This window comes from Triplophysa dalaica, chromosome 7 (assembly GCF_015846415.1).
Source record: "Triplophysa dalaica isolate WHDGS20190420 chromosome 7, ASM1584641v1, whole genome shotgun sequence".
NCBI lineage: Eukaryota > Metazoa > Chordata > Actinopteri > Cypriniformes > Nemacheilidae > Triplophysa > Triplophysa dalaica.
The window spans coordinates 13216684-13233819 of NC_079548.1; the positions used below are offsets into that span (position 1 = coordinate 13216684).

General features: G+C 38.7%; 6 protein-coding genes across 7 annotated transcripts in view; 1 reads left to right on the forward strand and 5 right to left on the reverse strand.

Moving 5' to 3' along the window:
- The window catches only part of hspb9 (heat shock protein, alpha-crystallin-related, 9), a 75948-nt gene that overhangs the window by 34813 nt on the left and 23999 nt on the right, over positions 1–17136 (forward strand). The window lies entirely within an intron of this gene.
- si:dkey-283b1.6 (uncharacterized) lies at positions 351–1652 on the reverse strand. The gene is made up of 3 exons (XM_056752617.1): positions 1265–1652; positions 886–1120; positions 351–727 (listed from the first exon to the last, which is right to left on the reverse strand). The coding sequence occupies exons 1-3, from the start codon at positions 1288–1290 to the stop codon at positions 665–667; spliced, it is 324 nt and encodes a 107-aa protein (XP_056608595.1). The 5' UTR covers positions 1291–1652; the 3' UTR covers positions 351–664.
- Positions 2357–10782, reverse strand: abi3a (ABI family, member 3a). 2 transcript variants are annotated; one of them, XM_056752610.1, is made up of 11 exons: positions 10496–10782; positions 9832–10002; positions 7207–7386; positions 6177–6235; positions 5397–5492; positions 5036–5307; positions 4798–4917; positions 4480–4611; positions 4123–4218; positions 3766–3888; positions 2357–3496 (listed from the first exon to the last, which is right to left on the reverse strand). In XM_056752610.1, exons 1-11 carry the CDS (start codon positions 10625–10627, stop codon positions 3333–3335), a joined length of 1545 nt encoding a protein of 514 aa, XP_056608588.1. In that variant the 5' UTR covers positions 10628–10782; the 3' UTR covers positions 2357–3332. The 2 variants fall into 2 exon arrangements, with proteins under 2 accessions (XP_056608588.1, XP_056608589.1); XM_056752611.1 differs by lacking the exons at positions 4123–4218; positions 4480–4611 and having other exon boundaries at positions 10496–10768.
- On the reverse strand, positions 11796–13058 carry LOC130426074 (Ig-like V-type domain-containing protein FAM187A). Its single transcript, XM_056752613.1, has one exon. It carries the CDS (start codon positions 13056–13058, stop codon positions 11808–11810), a length of 1251 nt encoding a protein of 416 aa, XP_056608591.1. The 3' UTR covers positions 11796–11807.
- On the reverse strand, positions 13170–14433 carry ccdc103 (coiled-coil domain containing 103; the record flags this gene model as incomplete). Its single annotated transcript, XM_056752619.1, has 4 exons — positions 13170–13655; positions 13772–13901; positions 14228–14341; positions 14414–14433. Coding segments are annotated over 4 exons (750 nt in total), but the record flags the coding sequence as incomplete, so codon positions are not given.
- On the reverse strand, positions 14855–17078 carry rpl23 (ribosomal protein L23). Its single transcript, XM_056752616.1, has 5 exons — positions 16973–17078; positions 16012–16095; positions 15551–15679; positions 15262–15375; positions 14855–14980 (listed from the first exon to the last, which is right to left on the reverse strand). Exons 1-5 carry the CDS (start codon positions 16983–16985, stop codon positions 14898–14900), a joined length of 423 nt encoding a protein of 140 aa, XP_056608594.1. The 5' UTR covers positions 16986–17078; the 3' UTR covers positions 14855–14897.

The window sequence follows — 17136 nt, forward strand, 5'->3', positions numbered from 1 at the left end:
TGCCTGATGAAAAGTGCATTTAAAACACATTCGTATTTTTAGAGAAATTAAGTTAATATTTATATATGATCTCATCCACCCGCGACCCACCCGCAATTAATCTGAATGTATTTTTTTATTACCCGACCTGCGGATTTAACCGCTATCCGCGCATCACACACAGCAGACGTTTAGGCTGCAGTTGAGGTTTAAGTAATGAAGAGTGATCTCACACTGAGACAGGCTTATAATATACTTAGTCTGTGCTGTGGCTTTGAATATAGTTTTATATTAATTACATTACTACGAGGCATTTTACAAAACACATTTATTTTAAAAAAATTTGTACTATACAGCACAGGTGTGTTACAACATGTCAACCACTTAGCATTGAAAAATTGTTACAAATTAACAAGTTTCACTTTAACAGACAGCAACAGGGTACAATGTACACATTTACAGATATTCACAAACTATAAAATATAATCTGTACGTCATGTTTCAGTTGGTTAATGATGTACAAAATAACTTCCTCTCTCACAACTCAGAATCACAGTTTATTATAACAACATTTCTCAAGATTTCTACATTTCCAGAGGTAGTCTGAATATTGCACGTAGCAGCACGGGTAGCAAGCCCGAACAACTTGTATTTGTCAATGTATGCATTTTGTTAAACACGTGTTTTATGAATGTGCGGCCTGAGTGTATGGTGGGGGGGGTTCCGGAGGGTAGGCCTCAAATTTCACCTGCAAAAACATCCACTTCAGAAAGTTAACAGTGAGAATTTTTTATTTTTATTTTAAATATGTATTAACTTTATATTAAACAGATCATTTATTCTAGTCAGTGAGAGTATTTAAAACAAGAACAAAAAACGATATAATCTAGAAGCGAGCGGTGTCACCTGGTTGTAAGCAGGAGGCGGGTCATAGAGCTGAACCGTGCTGTAGCGCGGCGGTCTGTGTACATCGTCATCAGTCAGAGATATGGGAATCACGTAAACAGACGAGCTTACGTCACGCGCTAGATTCTCAGCCGCCAGCCGCTGCTGACGTTCCTCACGTGTTCGATAAAAGATTTTACAGAAACTGGCGCAGCAGAACGTTACAACACCAAAGATTATGATAGGTATGAAAATCCTGTACAAAGGGGTTTGAATTGTTGGTGTACATAAAAATAAAATATCAACACTTTATATTGTATCTCTGTATGAGTGGCTTTGGATAAAAGCCTCAATTAATTGCCAAAATGTAAACAAGAAGAAAAGATTGAAAGGTACATACTGAAAAACTGCAAACGTGTCATTCATTTTCCCGACAATGAAGAAAACACAGATGCAACTCTGTATAGAAATAAGAAAAGATCAGATATATTGATTTCTGTTGTGATTTTTTGTGTGTGTGTTCATTAAACATCCCCCTTGATGGCTGCCTTTGTATAAGTGTTGATTATTTTACCCACAAGTCTGTCACAATGGAAATCTACACTTTCTTCTGTTTTTCTCTTCAAAATGGCCTCAATATCTCACAGGCTTCTTTATCTGTTTATAAATGAGGCCTACTTGTATTAATAGTATATTGGAGAATTTGGGGGGTTATTAGACCTTCTGTATTTAATGTTTCATAACTCAACATCTGACTGCCAATGACCCCAACCATAAACTCTAGTAACCTAATGAGTCATATCAGAATCTGAGTCTTGCTGACCTAAAAAGGAAACAATACATTGTGGTGGATGTATATGATGGAAATACATCACAATTTAACATATAGATAGTTTTCACATTCTGCTCGAATTGTGCTCAAAACGCACATGTCCTTCCAAGTTTCAAAGGCCAGGAATCAATAAAATGAGATATTAGTTAGATAATACTAAGAAGTTTGAATCATCAAAATGTTAAATTCCATTTAAAATTATTGAAGAATATTAAGATTAAATATGTAGCCCATCATAACAGCAGATATACAGTTCAGAAATATAAGTACATGATTAAAAAAGGAGAGAACTCTTACCTCAAACAAAGCAGGTGCATACAGCACTAATGACACTTGTTCACTGCTGTGATTTGACAGCAAGTCTTATCAGAGGGCGGGTTTAAAGTGTTGATAGTGAAGTTGGTACACTTTTATAGCAACAGTCACACATTTAAAGACACAGAATTTATTCCAGGTGTTTCCATAGCAAACAATATCAGAACCACCATAATCATTGTGGCAGCACTTACAGCATCATTCTTCCTGCTTAAGAGTACTATCATTATTAACTGTTTCTACCAAGGAAGTCATGCTGGTTAATATGCAAAAAGGTCATAGCTTAATCACAGCAAAAAAATTAAAAATATAAAAAGGTATCAAAAAAGATGTTTGAAACTGGTGGAGATTTACATAAAATTTTATTGTATGGACTGTGAATGCAAACTTGGCACAACAGATAGTGAATTTTGATTTATTGTTATATTCATATACATTCTACTGAAGGTGTAACTATATATCAATGTATCACGTATCACAATATAAAAAACCTTGTTTTTTGTTTTACGATATTATATCTGATTTAAACCTTTTGGTTGATCTGCCATCTGACGTGTCAACATATATAATGATGTTTTACTTTGTTTTGACTGCTTTAAGAAGTTCTCTCTTTCTTTAATTTGATTTATTTCAATAATTGTAAGATCATGTTATTTAATTAATATAGCTGGTCCAATTAAACCTTAAATTATATTGAAAATTGTTAATGTTTTAGAAGTAAATCTGTTATTTTTCCTTTGTCCAAATATGCCACAATCCTAATTGTGAACCGAGTATTGTGTATCATATTGAATCGTGAGCTGAGTATATTGTTACACCCCTACTTTAAAACATTCTCATGAGTAACAGTGACTTTGTCATTAAGATTTACAATTAGGAAACTATTTATTACAGCTAGTGAATAAAAAACAAGAAATATATTACGCCATTATTTACTGTACACATGCAGTAACCCTTTTAAACAAATAAAAAACAATGTTTACTGAAATAACCAAACAATCTGCCTGGTGAACTAAAGCTAAATGTGCAAAAATATGATTCTGAATAAGTCCTGAGAGATTTCAGTAAATCTTTGTATTATTTATAACCAAACTAAACTTGAAACTAGAAGGGTATTTATAGTTTATATTTCATACCATATCATTAATAAATTCATAATTTCAGTTGGAAACATAAAGTCAACATTAATGTTGGCATACTCAAGTAAACTTCAGTGCACAGCATGAAGGTTTTTCTAAGGCACTAAACAATGAATCCTACAGCCAAAGTGTCATGGGGCACAACTGTATATGTACAGATATTTATTAAATTTAACAGCCAGTTAGGCAGTTGACTCCACGTAGTTGCCAGGAAAATACCCTATTACCCCATTCAGAACTCCCTCACACCAGCCATCTTCCCTCCTGCTGGTAATGTAGATGATATCTCCTTCTTGAAAGACCAAGTCACCCGGCTTGCCCGTGTCGTAGCTATACAGTGCCACCACTTGGTAAAAGAAAGAATTACAATGGGAAAAAGCAAAAAAAGGGAAAAAGCAAAAAAAATGTGAAAAAGCAAAAAAAAAAAAAAAATCTGAATGTTTTACGGATGTCTTAAATTAAAAATAAAATCTTAAAATCGGCTGTCAACATAAACACATTTAAAATTATTAATTATGCTATTATTACCCTGCCTCATACTGCAAATATACTTGTATGATCAAATAATCTACAGAAAAAATAAGTTTGATTAAAACGCAATAAAATGTGGCCTACCTTTCTCCAAATAATCAGCAGGTGCAGCTGTGTCGTAATCAATAGGGGGCGGTAGAGGGGGCATTTCCTCAAAGTTGTCAAAATCTATTGGTGGCGATGGAGGCGGGGCAGGAATCTCAAGATCTAAATGTCCACCAACACACAATGTTAACATTTGCTGTAAACACTGGAGCCTGAAAATACAACTCTATAATCACATTTAAACCTAAAGTGTATCATTTCTGAGGCTTTACAAGCACCAAATGAAATGAGTCATTTGTCCAAAGGTTTGGCTGTCATTTTGGATGCTGAAGCACAAACTAAGAAAGTGGCACATATGAAGCAGCAATGCACAATGCACACATAAGTCACACTTACCCAGGTGCTCCAGGCGGGCAGGGACCCTGCACAATGGGCTCTGCGAAATGGCCGGAGCAAGAGGAGGTGGGTATGGAGGGGGTGGGGGTATCATGACTGACAGGTGTTCACAAAAGGGCGGATGACATACAGAACTAATATGATCAAATTGCGCCACACAATAAAAAATTGGTTTCATATGTTACTATGAAAACTATAATTGGTCTTTAAAAGCTACACATGCCTACATAATATCTAAAATAAAATTATTTAAAATATAATTATTTATGTATTTGTCATGCGGTATACATTTTGTCTGGTATCAATAGAGGAAACTAATACTACAATTTGAAAAGAGCCTTAACACATCAGTCTTACGTGATTGAGCAGGAGGCAGAAAAAGCGAGCGAGTGTAGAGAGAGCGAGCACTGGGGCCCATGCGGACCCTTAGAGAAAGAGAGCGAGTGCTAGGAGGATGACGACGTACTCGTGACCGCCGAGGGCACGGAGCTGAGTTACAGAGAGAGACAGCCGTGGATTAAAAAAAAACAAAGCAAAAGTAAATCAATTCAAAGAAACAAATATCTCTGTGAACGTGGCACAACAAAGGACACGAGTAATCATGCAAATTGAGCATTTTCAAGCGAGACAGGAAACAGCTTTGGAAGAACTCATTTTGTTCAGGTATTGTTGTACCTTCGATGTTCTCATCACCAGGTAGAGGTGGAGGAGCAGGAAGATCAAAACCATCAGGAGCTGGTGGTGGAGGCATGTCACTGGGAGGCCCCAGTAGAGAATATCCATTCTCCTCGGTCACTAGACAAAAATATTCCTTATATATGTATCTACATTATTTCTACCAGATGCAACATGGAAAAGAGAGATCTTTCCATAACCTTATAATGATAAAATCTGCCTGTCTTCTTGAACTCACCTGTTTCAAGAGGTGGAGCTGGTGGAGGAGGTGGAATGCTCTTCAGGCTGCTGGAATCGGATGTATTCGCTGAAGTGGGAATGGGAGGAGGAGGTGGGATATCAGTACAGTCAAAGGGAGGAGGTGGACCAGTATCTTGCCCCTGGTCCAGTTCAAAGGGTGGAGGCGGTGGGGGTGGGCCTTGATCCAGCAGTGTGATGATGACGTCACCGTCAGGGCTGGTGGGCCAGCTGGGCACTATTGGAGGTGGTACGGCTTTACCGAAGCTAGAACTGAAGTGAGGAAAGTGTCACTGACATACTGTGATGCTGTGAGGATTATAGTCGGAATGGTTACTGTATACGATTTTATCTTCTCTTACGCAAAAGATTTCTCATTAAGTGAAGTGACAGATGCTCCATGGGACAAAGTGGGTGCCACAGGACATTGGACAGGCTCCGGAGGACGGCTGCTTCGACTGAAAATACAAACACACAAACAAAATCTGTAGGGACTGCTACATACGCAAACTTAAATACTGAATATTAGATCTCAACATCAAAAAGTCAACATCACAACGACCATAATATTAGTAGGAAATTCAATTTGATCAAACAAAATCTTACCACTTTTTACATTTAAAGAAGTACTGACATTTAGCAAATAAATGATAGATAACATCAATAATGCTTCTTGGAGATAAAAATGTGCTTCTATATTTTATGCTGAAAGCCTCTTGTGACTTCTGCACTGTAGCAAGAAGAAACAATGTGGTCTCGTGTGCATGGGTTGAGACACTGATGATGCCACAATGCATGCAGACTGCTTTCAGTCAGTGCGAAGAGGAAGTGGGTAGAACAAAAACTAAAATCACTTCCTGGAGAAAGGCCCTCTGACTGACAATAGAAGAGGAACAGAGGCCTGGGACGTGTTATGTTGGCGTAGGTATGCATGTTTTGAGCCAGACGTTTAAGTAAAAAAATACATTTTCTATTGAGGATCTGATCCAGAAAAAAACAAGATATGATGATTATCATGACGGCTTGTCACAGGGTTGTGGTTGTGTAGGTGGTTGAGAATAGTGGAGAAAATGAATATATTAAAATGTCATTCTAACACAGACTGACTACAGATGAGCAGAACCTGACAGCAGTGGATGTACCTCAGCGTGCTGCTGCTACGTGTCATGGTAGCAGTTTTTAACTGTGGCTGTCCAGAATCCTAAAAAAAACAATAAATCGTGTTGATTCCATTTTTTGTGTATTTTCTTCTCAAAATCAACAAAATATCTCTAAACATGGAAGAACAAAATGATAGCGGAAAATTATTTGTACAGTAAAGTTTCTCTTAATGTTTCTCAGTCATATATAATGTTTAACTGACTAAGTTAAGTTATAATTAACTGCCAAAAGCTCAGAAAAGAGAAGTTAGATCTGAAGAGCTCTGGTATCATTTCACACTTGTATTTTCTGTTTGCTATGGAAATATGAGCTTAGTTTTATTATAACTACATCACATCCTAAATTGTAACTAACTCTATCTGAAAGTGTCTTTCTATGGCTGTATAGCTGTATAAAAACTAAATATTTACCTTGTATGATGAAGTCAACATTTAAGAATAAGTAAATACACGTATATAGATGACTACTGTACATGCACAGTAGATGAAGTGATTGACTTTCTAAACATGAATGTGTGCATTAACAGTGTTTTGTGGTTTTGCACCCATGACAAGTGCAGCATGCTCATGAAATTCTTGAAGCTTTGCGTTTGTTTATCTGTTCACTGTGATAAGAGCCTAGCTGGGTCCCAATGAGCTAGTTTAGCATGGGTAGCACCAAGTAATGAGTCTTGGAGGTTTTCCCACGCTGCTCAGTGCCTGGTACCCTGCCAACTGTGTGTGTGTTTTAAGGGGAAAAAGGGTGTAAAGGGGGTATTTGAATGTACGGTTGCGTGTGTGTGTGTGTGTGCACTGTTTATTGAGGTCAGTCTAACTGCTTTACAACAGGATGTGGGCAAGTGTGACAATGCAACAATGGACTGCACAAATACTTTTTTAATTTGTATTCCTCTTTTAGATTGTGTAGACATAAAAATGTAGCTAAAAACAGTTCAAATAAGTGTACATATGGACAATGAAACGTGCTTTTGTGTACCAAATCACAAATAATCACTCGAAAATCTGTGCTCACCTTAATGCCATGACCCACAGAGTCCAGGATGGAGAAGGAGATGGGTGTGCGTGAATACTTGGGCTTGGCCTCTGTGCTTTTTGCCGGAGGGACAATCTTGTGACTGCGTGGAACCCTCTTGGGAACTGTGAACACCCCAATCTCCCGACGTGCCACTTTGTCTCTGTGCATGTCCAATGTCTGCATACAATCATAGATCATTTTCCACTCGATTTTTCCAATAATAGTATAATTACCGATAAAGTTGTGCACACTATATGTGTATTCTAGGATGTTGTTGTGTAATGTGATGTAAAGTATCTATGAGCATAACCCAAAACACATCCACCAAAGCTTACAGCACTTCAAATACACGCATCTACCTCAATAAAACAAGTCTGTGATGTAGGGTGAACTGATTTTCTAAAAGAACCTACTAGGATATCATCCACTTCCTAAAATGTCAGTCTTGCTTTTCTATGTAAGCTCTCAGATGGGCTGAGAAGAATGACTATTATTCTAGGCCTTGCAGCTCTTCCTGGGCACAGGACAGACAATAGAGAACATCAATCAGGGTTCCAAGTTTGCCAGAGAAGTGAGAGAACAGTGGCCCTTTCATTCCAAGTCTGGGAGCTGGCTTACCCTCTCGTACCCCTCAGGTGACCTGCTTAGGCAGGCTGCGCACGGAGCATGCTGGAATGCTATGCTGGAGTTCCAGCCGCAGTGAGTTGAGCCAAGGGAATCGAAGGGGGATGGGGGACAGCATGGAGTATTATCACCCTGGTGACAGGGGGGCCTACACAGGAAGGACCTACACTGCGTTTTGGGACATTACAAAAACAGTACTTTGTCCTTAGCACTATACATTAAGATGACCTTCAGCAAGGATTTCTTTCCATACAGAAACCGGTAGAAGAAAGTAAAATAAATGGTGTATTAGATGTTCTTTCTTATATTGCTAAATGAGATTTTTATTTAACAGCAGCATTTAATGTGACAAGTTTATATTAAAGAAATAGTTCACCCAAAAATGAAAATTCTGTCATCATTTACTCGTGCCATTCAAACCTGTGTGATTTACTTTCATCTTTTGCAGAACACAAAGAAGACATTCTGAAGAATGTTGATAACTGGCACCTATTGACTTGCATTAGTTTTGTGCAATAGAAGTGAATTGGTGCCGGCACTGTTCGGTTACCAACTTTCTTAAGAATATCTTCTTTTGCGGAAGAACGAAAGCCACACGTTTTAAATACCGTGAGTGTGAGTACGTGATGACAGAATTAAAATATTTTGGGTGAAGTGTCACTTCAAGTATTTTGAAACATTTAGTGAAAGACCAAACCCTGTATGCAATAACTAAAAGAGCACTTACGGAAACAAGGAACCAGTACATTTATAAACTGCTGAATCCAAAGCTCTCTCACATATTAACTTCCATTTTTTTAAATAAGTGCGACAATACGGAGCGAACACTTTAGGACCACACTGCATTTACACTATGAGCTGAAGTGTGACTAAATACTGCTGTACTGTGATCTTATGTCCGCAGTACAGTAAACAATAACCTTCGATAATTTGTTTTTAAGGGGGAGTGCCACATTGTTTCATGCATTCTGACTTCTATACACTGTTAAACGTGCTGGCTTCACATGCTTGACAACTTGTCAAAAAAAGAGTTCGATGTATGACGCAGTATCTCTGTGCCTGATACACTCTCCCAGCGTTCGTATAGGTTTGGGATAGTTTTTTTCAACATGAAATGTTGTCCTTTATTGGACAATTCTCCCAGAAAATCATGCCCATGCGTCAACCCGCGAGAGTGAGATACTAATAGATGGAGCGGTCCCAGTGCTAAAAGATGACGGTCATGAACCGCACATGCTAAGTGAGATTGAGTCATATGTCTGTTATTTTGGCAATCGGAATGCAAATCGTACGTTCATAAGTCACACAAAACAAACTTATAGTGAATCAACAGTTATGCATGGATAATGTGATGATGTTTTGTGTGCACCTGCTTTAGGTCCGCCCCCCGCACGCGTGCAGGAGGTCATCTGTTTTCGGAAATAATCGTACACCTGTATCTCTCTTTTATAAATGGGATCAAACTAAAGACTCTTCGAAAATATGAAGTATGCAATACTACTTTATAGAACGGTTTCATCTTAATAACAAAAACAAACGGTACTGCACACGTGCAGTTTTGTGACCCCAACTGAACTTCCGGTACACATTCACAAATAACAGTGCCTGTAGATTATTTCTGATAACAATCAAATGAAACCGAGAAGAGTCTCTCCAACATTCAGAATTTAGACTCCAATACCAAGCTCAACCGCTAGACATCAACCAAACTGCAGGATCCATTCAACAAATTGATTATTTAAAACAATTATAATTAAGTAACATAATATTACAAATAATATTAACATGAATAAAATATAAATAGTTATATTAGTAGACACTAGCCAAACACGAACCAGAATTTAACTTGGGGTCAGGCGCGCGCGTCCGGTGATACGATCTATAGGTACTCAAGATTAATATGAGATTGGCAGAAACTGCGAGTGTTACGTCTGCTTTATTACAGAATATCTTCCAATGTCTCCATTTTTTTAAAACCCTAAGAAAAGGGGATAATACCTGTCCAATCTGGTTGATGGAGGACTCTATCTTGCGGACTTGAAAGGTCTGTGCATCCAGCAGTTTGAGGACATTAGAGGCCAGGGAGTTGATCTGATAGGCCACACTAGCCAAGGATTGGGTGGTAAAGGATTTGGTCTCCTCCAGTGCTTTCTTGGTGTCATTACCAGACTGTAAAGGTAGAAAAGTCCTCATGAATCAATTAGCTAAACAGCCATAACATGCTGTACTGCATGCTACAACCAGATTGTTCGTAATTTACAGATTTCCTGTATAGTCATTGCAGTAAATGTGATGAGACATGATCAATTACACTTCCTAAATAATGTTAGAATATGGGATGTTTCAACTAAATACGATTAAGCAAATGGAACAAACATTTGGGGAACAAGTACAAGACTTGATTACAAGATTTGTAACATTTCAGTTTTTCTCCCAAACAAAACTAACACATTTTTACCTTCTCTTAAAGAACTGCATCCTTTAGAAGTGTTACGGTAATAAAATGTGTGATGATAACATCACTCATGTTTACAAAGTAACATTTCTAAATGTAAATTGAAGTGGTTTTCTTGCGATTGTAATTCTTTTCTGTTTCTAACTGTCTTCAGCTCTCCGTGAATCTACGTGATGTAATAAACCCACCACATCTCGAGTGTCTTACCTGCAGGTAGTTGTTCTCGCAGTATTCCGCAACTTTGTGTAAATTGTTGTAATTGTCTAAAAGCGCTTTACGAGCAGAGGGAGCCTCCTCCAGTATTTTTGTAACTTCGTCGCCGTAGTTTTGATCCTTCATTGTGCGGAGAAGTGAAAAACACGTTGAAGCAGTAATCCGGAAACCTGTCTAGTCTACAGCAGCAAGCCACTGATATCTGTCAGTCAGGTCATCATCCGCACTGCCTTCCTCACTCGCAAAAGAGAAGTCTTTGCTATGTGGGCATGCACGTATGACCGCAAAATGATATCAACATTAAGAGAACATCATTAAATTAGGTTTAAAACTTGACGCAGTTTATCAAAATACGAATTTGATGTTTTTCTTTGAGGTTTTTTCGGAAAACTAACAAATAAACGTTTTTCATTAACAGTCATTACGTGCACGGTGAAATTCCGCCCTCTTGCGGTTGTATTGCGCTCATGCGTCTTCTAACAATCATTGTAATTCTTCTTTTTTTCATTCCAGGACCCAGGTGGAATCTGAAGAACCACATACATATTTTCAATTAAAATCGAGGTTAAAGTACTCAATCCTTCTCTTTTAGTTCTCCTTTATTTATTTTATTTTTAATTGTTTTAAATTTCCTCGTCATTGCATGAAAAGGGCTCTCCTGTTTTTGCCAAGTGGTTTATATCCTTAGGACAACATCATGTTGACCCTGGGACAACATTTAAATCAACCAATGAGATTTCAGAAATAATTTTACAGTTTATTTTAAGTTTAATCTTCCAACCAGGATTAGGTGATACTAGACCATTGTTTTTCACTAATCATTTCCATTTGGTTTTAGGGGTAAGTCATCGTTAGGGTTTTATTTACAAAATATGTTGTCCTGAGGACATCAACCACTTTTCAAAATCGGGTCTAGCACATGAATACACTAAGAGGCAAGATATCAAAAACACATTCTTTGCTAGTCATTAATTGGATTAAACTTTTGTGTCATTCACCATAACAGATAGTGACTTTTTGAAACTCACCTTATCCCAACGCAACCCTCGGCCTACCCAATGGTTCTTTATGTTTTACATTTACATTACATTTATTTATACAACAGATGCTTATCCAAAGCGACTTGGCAAATGAGAGGACGATATCTATGGATTTACCAATATGTCAACTAATAGAAATGAATACACAGTAAGCAACAGGGGAGAAGACTAACACACATATCTACACACATTTATGTACAGTATTTACCCACTTTTCCTTTTTTATATTTAAACAATGTATCAACATGCAGACGTCAAATTCAGGTTCATTTTATTGCTGCAATCTTTTGTTCCTTGCTTAACTGCCAAACAAATCTCACAAACACAGTAAGAAGAAACAGAACAGTAATAACAATGTAACAAACAAATATAACTTGTAAGGCGTATACAGACTCTGGATCAGATATTTGGCGCGAGCGGGCCAAATGCAGATTTACTCCCAGTCTGATCTCTGCAGACAGCTTTCCTTGGAGCCAGCAAAAATAAGATCCTTTATCTTCCAGTCGCACCGGTCTGATGTGAAGATGGTGACCGGGGTCAATGAAGACACGAGTGGTCTTATTAAGTCCCTGAATATACTGAGAGCGGTAAAGTGGGGTTGAACCTTTATCCCAGGCAACGGCATACTGTGGTTTAGCACCAGGACAGGTCAAGATCAGATTCAAGTCTACTGGGTGGTTGTGGAAGTGAATAGGGACACCAGAAGCTTGATCACCATAATCCAGGAATTTCAGCAGAGCTTGTCTCTCCTGGGACGTTTTTGGTTTTGGAGGACATGGAGCATGACAGGATCTTACATGTACCTCCGCTCCATATGCACTTCCTGAGAGTCCAAACTGTTGGGGAATGGCTCTGGAACCACAGGGAGCCACTGGATCTGATTCACTATGGTAACGCACATGTAGGTAGTTGGTTTTAACGTAACAAAGACCCACACGGACCTGCTCCCCCTGGATGTCGCAGCGGTCACATTTAGACCAAGGCCTGTAGCTGGTGAACACATGGAACGGCTTGTTTCTCATGGCGCTGGGTTCTGAAATCTGTGCCGGTGTTGTCTGCTGTAGGTTCCAGGGAAAGAGAACTCGATGGACCTCCTGCACATCAACACTGTAGCCGTAGAAGAATTCCCCTGAGGATGTGCCACAGATATAGTGACCTGAGTCATCTTTCTGAACCCTGAAGATGAGCAGGCTAAACAGACGGATGGTAAAGCGACTGCGCAGATCGGAACCTCTGCCAACTTTGGATGATTCCACCACTGTTGTACCTTCAAAGTCGGTGAGGACCTTAGTGTTCACAGAGCCAATTTGTTTTTGGTAGTACCATACAACCGAAAGAACCTCCTCTGGCTTACAGTGACATGGCAGTTCAATTGTCGTGTCAGCTAGGAAGGCACTACTTTCAAAGATGAGGAACGCAGGACAGGCCTTGCTGGCAAATATGTCTTCCTTGTCTTCAGGGGCCTCATAGGCAGACAGTAACAAAGGGAAGAATGCCAAAAAACAAATAACCTGCATTTTACAATTCTTTTCAATGTATGACAAAATACAGATCTAACTATACACAAATGACATCATATTCAGACACAAAGTGAGAGAATTTACACAGTGGTATTAGTATTATCGAATTTACATGAATTCATTTTGGATGCCATATTTCTCCATTAACCCCTTAAGTTGTACTGCTAAGTCCGTTTCATCAGCTTTCACATGACTGCCCTCACAAACCCCTGATGGTTGACTCTGGTCTGAGGAATAATCTTTATAAGACTGACATTCTCCAACAGCAGCACAAAGTCTATTGAAAAGCTCCTTGCAGGCTTTCTGCTCAGCCTGACTTAGCAGAGACAGGTTGAGGCTAAAACGGCCAGTCTTCGAGAGCCCGTCCAAAACTCCAGTAACTTTAACCTCATCCCCTGACTTAACATCCTGTGACAGAATGAGAAGGAAATCGCCTAGAAGACCAAAGCAAACCTCAGTGCTAAAGATTTCCTGCAATGCCTTGCCTCCCAGACTGACAAGGAGGTTATACTTTTCATGTGAGCTTCCTCCAAATCTGCGCCACTCACGGCTGAATTCTGATGTACTTCTTGGTTGTATCTCAGAAAACTGAGCCTGAAGATATAAAGAGATTAATAAAGTCTTACTCTTCATCTCAAAAGAGATCAACTTTTATGTAATATTAATGCAAATTAATTTAGCTTTATGTAAAAAAATGTTTTTTATCTCACCTGGATTACCTCAAGTGAGGTGCTTTTATGCTTTGATCCAGCAGCAATTGTATTCCACGGCTGTTTTCGAGGTGCACCAGAGATGTCCTTTTTATCGAGGGGCTTTAGGTGAGAAGCAAGTACTATGTCTCTAAGTGTCGAAAGATAAAAACATCATTACGCATGTGCGACAGCAAGCATTTATAACTGCGATTCTGCACAAATCGGCTGAAAACACATCTCCTCCGTCAGCACCTGACCGATCAGTTCTGATTTCTATCTCTTTTCTACACTTTCTACATACAGACATATCTTGGCTCTGTATAATGTGTCAGACGATGAGACGTTTTATTGCACTTACGCTTTTTGTTATTTGTAAGTCGCTTTGGATAAAAGCGTCTGGTAAATGACAATGTAAATGTATTTTTTAAATCATCCAAAAGTGTAACTTGAGATATAAAACAAAAGATACCTTACCTGAACTCCTCGTAGCTTGCTACGTTTTGATGCAGTGCACGAAACTTAGCATCATTTTCTCTCTGGTATTTCCTATCCGCTTCGAGTGCCGCTTGTAACTCTTTTTCAAGAGCACTGAAATTAATAATATCCGATTTCTCCATGTCTACAGGTTGCATATGAATAAAATGTAACCACTCAATTTACCTTGAAAACGAAACGCAAGTAGTTCGTTATCTTGTCCAGGACGGTTAATCACGCTATTGCTATTCGGCTAGCTCACGGTCAGCAAACAAACCATGTCACCATGACAACCGATTTACACGTCAACACTGGATTCAAGCATTCATACGCAAACAAATTTGGCTACTTTACGTTACATTCAGTTTATTTTGGATGCATGGTCGCTTATATTATACGGAAATACAGTCCATGTGCTGCTTATGTTTTTTTTGTTGAAATGAATCACACCACAAATCTTTTGCATCTTAAAATAGGAATTTATATTTATCTAGAATCTGAGACCACACATTACGAAACAAACACATACTCTAGCAGCGAACTTTTTGTATCAAGCATTCGATCAATGATACAAAGTCATTAATTGTCTTAAGAACATTTTTTTTTATCAAAAAACACAGTGACAACTTTATAGACCGAGTATTTTATTGAAAACAAGCCACATTTGTACTCAGGCAATGCTTCCAGCATTGGAGGCAATCCTGGGCCACAGGTCTGCACATTCCTTGGCTACAGGTCCTGTGATAGCTGAACCTATAAAGAAAATTCATAATTAAGCGCCATCAGAAAATATCATCAAGACTCAAACATTTACATTTGACCATACAATTTAGGGTCACAGAAATATAAAGTGCAGAAGTATTTATAAAGTAAGTGTTCCATCACGGATTGAGATTACACAGCACATGGCGACTGTCATCTCACCCAAAAGCAATGGGATTTGTTCTTTCCTTCCACGACAACTCGCCAGGCCACTAATCAGTCAAAGCAAGTGCTTTTTAGAAGGAATATAAACAACAACAGTTTAAACTTACCTTTCATTTCTCCTTTGGTATTCACTATGACCCCAGCATTGTCTTCAAAGTATAAGAACACACCATCTTTTCGTCGATACGACTTCCGCTGTCGTATCACCACCGCAGGATGCACTGGTTAACAAGATACAGACAGTTGTTTAACACACTTTGCTCTCTGATCAAGTTCAGTGCAAACCATTATGAGTGTTACAGTGAAAGCATACTATTAAATTTGAGCATTTTATCAGCATTCAAAACCAGTCTGTGAGCATCTGGGGCTCTGCTGCGGCTGCCTCAAAACACTCACCCTTTTTCCTGAGCTCTGGTTTGCCTTTCTTCACTGTGGCCATTACCATGTCACCCACACCAGCGGCAGGCAGCCTGTTCAGACGACCCTTGATGCCTTTGACGGAAATGATGTACAGGTTCTTGGCACCTAAGCGAGATAAGATTCAGCGATGAGTGAAGTTTGACAATCGAGTAATGACCACGTTCTCTGTAAAGGAAAGCAAAATTATACCATAACTGCTGAAGCAAGCCTTTACTTGCCATTTCTTTACTTCTAGGCAAAAAAAGATCCCTTTAACAAGTTTAACATTTGTTTCATCACGGATTGAGATTACACAGCACATGGAGACTGCCATCTCACCCAAGAGCAATGAGATTTTCTATTTCCTTCCACGACAACTCACCAAGCCACTAACCAGACAAAGCAAGTGCTTTTGAGAAGGACATTAAGTCATAACATCATAGAACAAGACTTCATACCTGTGTTGTCAGCACAGTTGATAACCGCTCCCACTGGGAGACCCAGTGAGATGCGGAACTTGGCTCCTGATGACCCACCACGTCCTTAAAAGACAAACAATTTTATTATAGAAAGCAGAAATAATTCACATTTCAAATACACTCAAAACAGCATAGTAAACATAACGTGCATTCAAAATCCACAGCAAGTTCAAATGTTGTTGAAATACAAGCAGGTTGACAGTTTTAACAAGTAAATGCAGATTATCCACTTTGTTTTGCCATTACCACTGCAGAAATACACGGCATGATTAAAAGATTAGGCTCTGGTTATTAATTCTCAATAAGGACATGTGAAATCATTTAAAATAAAAAACATTCTAAAAAGCTGCAAAGAAATATTGTCATGCGTTCACAGCAGTGAATGACGTTTACATCCTGAAACAAGCCTTATTATAGTCGAAACGAAATGAGTTTTATTTGTGCGGAGGGTAGAAAATATCTAATCTCGTCATAAATAGTTTTATTAACTTAAATTCACCAACTAGTACCAGTTATGACTTACAGAAGCAACGCATCAGATGAGAAACGTGCGTTTAGCTAACCGCAAATTTAGCTCAAGTTACTTGGTCGCCAGTGGAAACCTACAGCTCACAACTATCAACTATATTACAGCATTTATAACAAATCAGTTGAAACGAAACATTGCTTCGCAATTTGACAAGATGTTCCATAACGCACTTCATTTAACACATTTAATCAATGGAGAATGCAGGTCTGCATTCAAAACTTAGCAAACATGGCCTCTCCCGCTAGCAGCAATTGAACAAGACTAAATTCTTCTAATATAACAGCGAGTTTTGACATTAATATGTCGAAAACATACACTCTTAACAATCCATTGCATCTAAGTTCTAGTTTTATTGGGCTTCACTGCAACATAATTCAAGGATGACTTCGGATTTTCATGTGAGATTCTTACCTCTCTTAGACATTGTCGCCGAAAGGGAAAGAGGAAGAGAGAGCGCGGAATGCTGGGATATAAACTCACGCACAGCACAGATCGCACAGCTTCCGGGGCAGACACGTCGTCGATATTCTTCTGACGCCACCTAGTGTTGCGTATGTCCATTTTGTGACAACGTG

Excerpts from the sequence above, each read along its gene's own strand:
- si:dkey-283b1.6 (XM_056752617.1), bottom strand. The coding sequence starts at position 1,290 with ATGAATGACACGTTTGCAGTTTTTCA. Across the intron at positions 1,121-1,264 it reads GACACGTTTGCAGTTTTTCA|GATTTTCATACCTATCATAA; the intron begins GTATGTACCTTT and ends CCCTTTGTACAG. Across the intron at positions 728-885 it reads CGCCTCCTGCTTACAACCAG|GTGAAATTTGAGGCCTACCC; the intron begins GTGACACCGCTC and ends ATGTTTTTGCAG.
- abi3a (XM_056752610.1), bottom strand. The coding sequence starts at position 10,627 with ATGAAGGATCAAAACTACGGCGACGAAGTTACAAAAATACTGGAGGAG. Across the intron at positions 5,308-5,396 it reads CTTAATGAGAAATCTTTTGC|TTCTAGCTTCGGTAAAGCCG; the intron begins GTAAGAGAAGAT and ends TCCTCACTTCAG. Across the intron at positions 3,889-4,122 it reads TGCCCGCCTGGAGCACCTGG|ATCTTGAGATTCCTGCCCCG; the intron begins GTAAGTGTGACT and ends GTGGACATTTAG.
- LOC130426074 (XM_056752613.1), bottom strand. The coding sequence starts at position 13,058 with ATGCAGGTTATTTGTTTTTTGGCATTCTTCCCTTTGTTACTGTCTGCC.
- rpl23 (XM_056752616.1), bottom strand. Across the intron at positions 15,376-15,550 it reads ACCAGAGCTCAGGAAAAAGG|TGCATCCTGCGGTGGTGATA; the intron begins GTGAGTGTTTTG and ends CTTGTTAACCAG. Across the intron at positions 14,981-15,261 it reads TACCAAAGGAGAAATGAAAG|GTTCAGCTATCACAGGACCT; the intron begins GTAAGTTTAAAC and ends TTTTCTTTATAG.